Source organism: Ornithodoros turicata, chromosome 3 (assembly GCF_037126465.1).
Source record: "Ornithodoros turicata isolate Travis chromosome 3, ASM3712646v1, whole genome shotgun sequence".
Lineage (NCBI taxonomy): Eukaryota > Metazoa > Arthropoda > Arachnida > Ixodida > Argasidae > Ornithodoros > Ornithodoros turicata.
This window is the reverse complement of record NC_088203.1, coordinates 44476242-44482264: the sequence shown is the minus strand read 5'-3', so window position 1 is coordinate 44482264 and position 6023 is coordinate 44476242. Positions and strand designations below refer to the sequence as shown.

The following is a 6023-nucleotide window of genomic DNA, read 5'->3' as shown; positions in this document are numbered from 1 at the left end:
CTCAGAGTAGATAACCAATAGAATAGCGACTACGCCTGTGTATGCTACTGCGTTACTCAGTGTAGCGTTTATTATCAGAATGTACGGGGTCTTAGGACAAAAGATGTAGTGTGTTTTAATGAAGTGATTGAATGCTGTTTTGATGGTCATATGCTTCGCTGAAAAATGGTTGTGGCCAGGTATACCCAGCTCCTCTTTTTTTCCTTCATCTTATACCCTAGTTACACTAGCGCTCTCAACCACGGTTGAGTCGACCACGGTTGAAGTCAACCGCGGTTGAGAGTGTTACACTGCAGCGCCAACCGTGGTTGACACGTCAACTGTGGTCGACTTTCATCTGAGCTCCTCGCCGTCAGTTGACCGACTGGACTGACAGACAAGATGGCTGCCTCCAATGCTGCGTCTGCGTCGTCGGCCGATTTTGCGACGGAGCAAACGAAAAAGAAGCGTTTCGTCTGGTCGGATGCAATGACCAGGCATCTCCTAAACTTGTGGGAAGATAGTCTAGGGGCTTTGAGAAGTCAAAAAAGGAATGCTGTGATTTACGACCGGATCGCGTCAGCCCTAACCGAGGGTTGCCACGGTGCAACCTTCGTAGGTAAGCAAGTCAGAATGAAGATTGAGAGCCTGACGAAAGAATACAGGTAGGGGTGCTTTTCATCTCATTGCACTTATTTACCTTCTTCTCTGTTTGGCGTTCATAGCGCATTCTTGCTTCTACTGACCAACTGTCGCACTGTTGTATGTTCAGTACTGAATTACAAAGCCCGTTTTTGTAAATGCAGGGCACTAGCGAGGTGCGGAACTGGTTCGGCGGCAATAACGTGGCCATATTTCCGCAAAATTCACGGCTTTTTGGGGACACTTCCCGTCAATGACCTCTCGCTAGTGGAAGAAAGTATCCAGGTAAAGCGTTTGGACATTTTGCGGCTCTTTAGTGTTTGGTACTATTTGTTACGACTTGTGACATGTGAAAACCTGTATTTCCAGCTGCCTGAACTACAGCTACACTACTTCGTTTACACACATCCACACAACAGCTTCATCATCAAGAACAGTGAAGTCATGAACCATAAGCTGAACCACTACGCATGGGTGATAACCTGATATGCTCTGTGGAACTTGGCATCCGACTGCTCTGCTTCAAGATGATGAGGGGAGACGAAAATGGGGGAGTTTATTTCATAGCTCAATATAATATGTACTCGTTGCTGCTGGTGCACTCTTTTGAAATCAGTACACATCACTTAAGAAATGTATGTGTTTGAAGGGAGACACACCCTATGTAGCAATAGTTATACCTTGTGTGCAAAATGCTTTTTTAAGATGTTTTTTACCTTACAAAAATATAGGATTATCTTGAAAGGTAAATATTTGGTTTAGTAATCTTTGTATTTGTATGTTGTTACGTAAAGGAGCTGTCACAAGATGTATGATAAGAAGAATGATGAATAACAAATACTGAGGTTACTTCTAAATTAACCGTTTTACTGCTACGCGTGACAGGAAATACAGTTGTAATTATAATAGTACCTGTGCACAGCTGACAATTGCCCAACGCAGAAACAGCTGTTCACTGCTGGTATAGCATCATTTGTCCTAAACCAATTTTTATTCAGCCTGCTACCACGGAATTCACAGATGTGACTTGACTTGAAGCCGCAACTTGAATTGTGCAAGTCTACACGAAGACCTGTCTTCGCTCAAGACGGTTTGCGTCTTTCATGAACTTTCCCGCTGGCACACTTTGTCAAGTTGCCTAACTTTAACTGTGTCTGGGAGTGAGACTTAAAATTTTGCACTTCAAATTTGCTTTGCAATCAGAAAACACAATATTTCTTAGCATCAGGACCCCTATGATATGCGGATACCTGTCATCTGGCACCAACACTTGTGCAAAGACCGTGCAGACGAATTGATGGCATATCAGCTTACGTAATGCAAATATAAGGGAAGAGTCTGAATGTCATGCGGCTTCCTGAAGCTTGTGCACTGCGGTGCTATCTGTCTGGTTCAAAGTAGCAAAGGAGCTAACTTGATTGCCCAATAAGGCCAGAATAGCTGTCCAATGTTAGCATGGCGATGTTTCAGTTATAATGTAGCTTTTGTGCTGTCTGCTAATATGCATTATTACACATTTTCAAGGTCCCAGTTGTCCACGAGCCAGAGGAAGGTGCTGAGGTAGTTGCCTCTGCACCACAAGAAGTGTCGACTGAGGAGGAGCCACAGGAGAACGTAGATCCTGTAGAACCACCACCCAGAAAAAAAGAAAAAAACCAGACCGTGCTGATGCAGCTTCTGCAGCTTTCAAAAGCTGCAGAAAAAAGAGCTGCTAAAGCAGACAAAAAAGAACGGAAAATGAGAAAAAGAGCCCTACACCTTCAGGAAGAGGCAAACCAGCTGCAGCGGGAAATGCTGCATATGATGAACAATTATTTTAATGGATCATAATATTTTGCAGCATCATATGTAATTTGCAGTTTCATGTACAGTGTTGCAGTGTGCAATGTTGCAGTGTGTGCAGGTAAGTGTCATTTGCGCACTTAGCTTGTTGTCTACTTGCCCGAGGAACTTCTGGTTGCACGCATTTATGCATGCGAACTCTACAAAAGAAATCGTGGAAGCCATACTCAGTTTAAAAAATAAACTGACAGACAAAAATGTCAGCATCCGTGCATTAGACTGGGGCAACATATCAGCCTCAGGAGAGTTGTATTCAAGTATCGCTAAATCTGTGCTGAAACCGAAGCGATGTCCCATATGGATAATCATGGGCTGTGTTCCTAGTGCACACAACTCACTTGAGGCCGTGATGCTGCCTTATTCTAATGCATGGAAGCTGATGTTTTCGTCACTGTTTATTTTTTCTGCTGAGTACAGCTCCCACAATTTTTTTTGGAGATTTCGCACGCATAAATGTGCCATTGTGTGCCACCGAACCTTGTCGGTTAAGCAGACAAGGAGGTAAGTGCACAAGTGTCACTTATCTGCACACACCCTGTATAATAAACTTTTGTTCTTTGTAGTAGCTGTTGCATGTACTTGTACATCAATTCAGAGTGTGTTAAGCCTGTTAGTTCTAGCCTGTGAGTGATGATTTTCTGTCTAGTTCTGGTATAGCTGGTCATAACTATACATGACATGTTTCTCGAACGTCCCTCAGCCGAATAGTTCAAAAAAAATTTACGCCGTCAAAGAACTTTCTTGTAGGTTAGTATCCCTGAGACACGAGAAAAGACTAACCAAACAGTTGGTCATGTGCATATTATCATTAACAAGATAAAATTTTAGTATTTTTTGTAGGAATTGGTTTCCTAATTGGAATCATATTTACATAATTAAAACCTCTGTGGCATTTCATTTCTAACTGGTAACTGAAATCACATTTTTTTCAGTTCAGGTTATGGTTATTTGCCGATGGCGAATTGCGGTACGTTCTGGTTTTTGAAAAAAATTCAGGTTCCCAAGCGGTTTTCGGTTTCCTTCCATCCCTAACTTTTTTCTAGCTTGCTTTGCATTTGCTCATTACAGCCATGTATTTGCTTCGAGTGGCTGTCTCGTCGCCATGTAAACACACCCTGCTAAAGGGAGTTTCCCTCCACCTAAATATGTGGAAGACTTTGTGTAGCTCAAGCACTTTCACTATTTAAAAAGTGGCTCAAACAGTGAAATCAGCTCAACCCTCCCCTTTGTCTAAAGCATCAGCAAACGTCACTTGGTTACAGCAAACGGGGCAGAGTTCTCCCCGAATGACGTTTTGCGTCGTCAACCAATCTTGGACTCCCACAAGGTCAGCCGCGGGGGAGGACCTGTTTGCTGTCGAAATAGTATGCAACACGGTTTGTAATTACTGCTCAACTATATATGTGGGTGTCGACCTCCCTAATTTAAGGAAATATGTTTCAGAGTTAAATGAACATATTCTTACTGATACATCATTGCTCTTATATCGGTTTAGTGCCCCTTTAATACATATCTCAGGGTGACGGATACTAAAGTAGCACCAAGGTTTCACAGGACACCTGACGTTGTTGATCTCTGTAGTACTCATACGGCTTTTTCTACTGCCAAGCTTTTCTCGTTAGTGTGACAATTTGTTTTACGACCAAAATCCGCAACTGTGATGGGCATGTTAACCAGGGTTCACTGTACATAGTGTTTCGACATGGATATGAAATTATGTGCAATAAGTTATTGCTTAATTCATATGCGTGTCTTTGTGTTCTAGATACTAAGATGTCTTAAATGTAGCTATCTTGAGGTGGGTGCTTATGACCACCCCCGCTCACTTGTGCAAAAGGCCTGTATTCCTAAGAAAAAATTTGAAGGGTTTGTTCTACACGCAGATGCAGCCTTTGACGTATGCATTTGGGGTGGCCCTGAAAAGGGCCGTTTTTGATAGGTGATGGTCCGTCGTTCAGGATAGGGTCTTCTGCAGCATGCCTTAGGCTGTGGTCTTCATGCAATACAGGTGCTGTGCAATGGCATCACGAACACATGCTCCGCTTTCCGTAGCAGCAGACGTGTGATGTTGTGGCATCTCCCTTGGAAGATGTCTGCACTCTTCAATCCAATGTTGCTCAACTCCATAATTGAGGTCCTCACAGATGTTGTGGAGGATGCAGCAGACTCTGATGATGGTGGTACAGTTGTCAATATCGCACTCAAGTCCTTTGTGTAGAATCCTGAACCTCGCCTTCAGCCTTCCAAATGCGTTTTCCACGACTCGCCTTGCACCAGAGAGTCGGGCGTTGAACTCTTGCTTTTGTGGTGTGTTTGTAGCCCTGTCCGGATATGGCTTCATTAGGTGTTGCTGCAGCGGGAAAGCCTGGTCACACAATATGACAGGGCCCACATCCACACCTTGCAAGCTCACTGTGAATGTGTTGAAGAGGGTACTGTTAATTACAGCAGGCAGCCTGGACCTCTGAAGTACTGCTGAATCGTGGTTCCTTCCAGGAGACCCCACATTCACATATGAAAACTTGTAGGTATGGTCAGCAATGGCAAGCAAAATCACACTGTACCATCCCTTATAATTGTAGTAGTCTGAGCCCTGGTCCTTCGGCGGGCACACCTCAATATGGCAGCCATCTAGAGCTCCAAAGCCTTGAGGAAAACCTGTTACGGCTTCGAACCGACGCAGGTGCTCTGGCAACTCAGCGTCTGTTGGAAGCTTGACAAACTGCGCTTCCAGTTTACTGACAATTTGTGCGCAGAACTCCCTGTAGACAATGTTGACGAAAGACCTGCTCACCCCGAACAAGTTCGCGACAGTCCTGTCCTCCGCAGATGACGACAGCCTATACAGGGCAACGGCTACTCTCTTTCTGAGCGGTATCGCTTTCCGTAAGTGGGTGTCGGCCTTAGCCATACTTTGGCATACTTCAACCAGGTAGTTGAACGTGGCCCGAGTTACACGAAAGTCACTTTTAAAATAGTCGTCGGGAAGTCCTGGGAGTGTTGTCTCCCACCACGATGCTGGACGGCGGTAGTTGCGAAGCTCTCTCTGTCTTGTACACAACCGCAAGGCAACAGTGGTCAGGGTTTGCAGTTGTTGTTGCGCTCGTTTTCTCTTCCGGTGTTGGCGGTCCAGTTCGTTACGGACAGCGTTGAGCTCACACTGCCTTCGTCTCAGTTCACACTGCAGCTGGGCGAAACAGAGGAAAAAGTTCTTGTCTCTCCCCCGTATCTCCGCGGACGTAGCTTTGCTCAGTGACATCGCTACGCGCGATGGAGCACAATAGATACAAGATATATACAGCAACACGAAAACAATACACGGTGGAACTCAGAAAGCAAACGAACGAAACAGAAGACAAATTGGCAAAAATACGGCGGGAGCGAGCATACAAAGACAAAAACAAGACAGATTGAATTACAATGTTGCTAACGCCCGGTCGTATTCCGTTAAAACGGAAAGCCATAGTTGCAACAAGTTGTCAAAAATAAGGTCATACATAACTGCCTGCTCGTATAGTGCTTAAACTGTTTTAAATAAACGTTACATGTTGTTTAAGTCA

At 44.4% G+C, this 6023-nt stretch overlaps 2 protein-coding genes across 2 annotated transcripts; one reads left to right on the top strand and one right to left on the bottom strand.

Moving 5' to 3' along the window:
• Positions 1-381: 381 nt before the first annotated feature.
• Positions 382-2451, top strand: LOC135389414 (uncharacterized). The gene is made up of 4 exons (XM_064619465.1): positions 382-644; positions 786-906; positions 991-1095; positions 2146-2451. The coding sequence occupies exons 1-4, from the start codon at positions 382-384 to the stop codon at positions 2449-2451; spliced, it is 795 nt and encodes a 264-aa protein (XP_064475535.1).
• Positions 2452-4444: 1993 nt separating this feature from the next.
• LOC135389413 (putative nuclease HARBI1) lies at positions 4445-5722 on the bottom strand. The gene has a single exon (XM_064619464.1). The coding sequence runs from the start codon at positions 5720-5722 to the stop codon at positions 4445-4447; it is 1278 nt and encodes a 425-aa protein (XP_064475534.1).
• Between the last annotated feature and the right edge of the window lie 301 nt (positions 5723-6023).

What these genes read in the sequence shown, in the direction of transcription:
- LOC135389414 (XM_064619465.1), top strand. Translation starts at nt 382, where the DNA reads ATGGCTGCCTCCAATGCTGCGTCTGCGTCGTCGGCCGATTTTGCGACG. An exon ending in AGCCTGACGAAAGAATACAG is followed by an intron (nt 645 to 785) that starts GTAGGGGTGCTT and finishes TTGTAAATGCAG; the next exon opens with GGCACTAGCGAGGTGCGGAA. An exon ending in TAGTGGAAGAAAGTATCCAG is followed by an intron (nt 907 to 990) that starts GTAAAGCGTTTG and finishes CTGTATTTCCAG; the next exon opens with CTGCCTGAACTACAGCTACA.
- LOC135389413 (XM_064619464.1), bottom strand. Translation starts at nt 5,722, where the DNA reads ATGTCACTGAGCAAAGCTACGTCCGCGGAGATACGGGGGAGAGACAAG.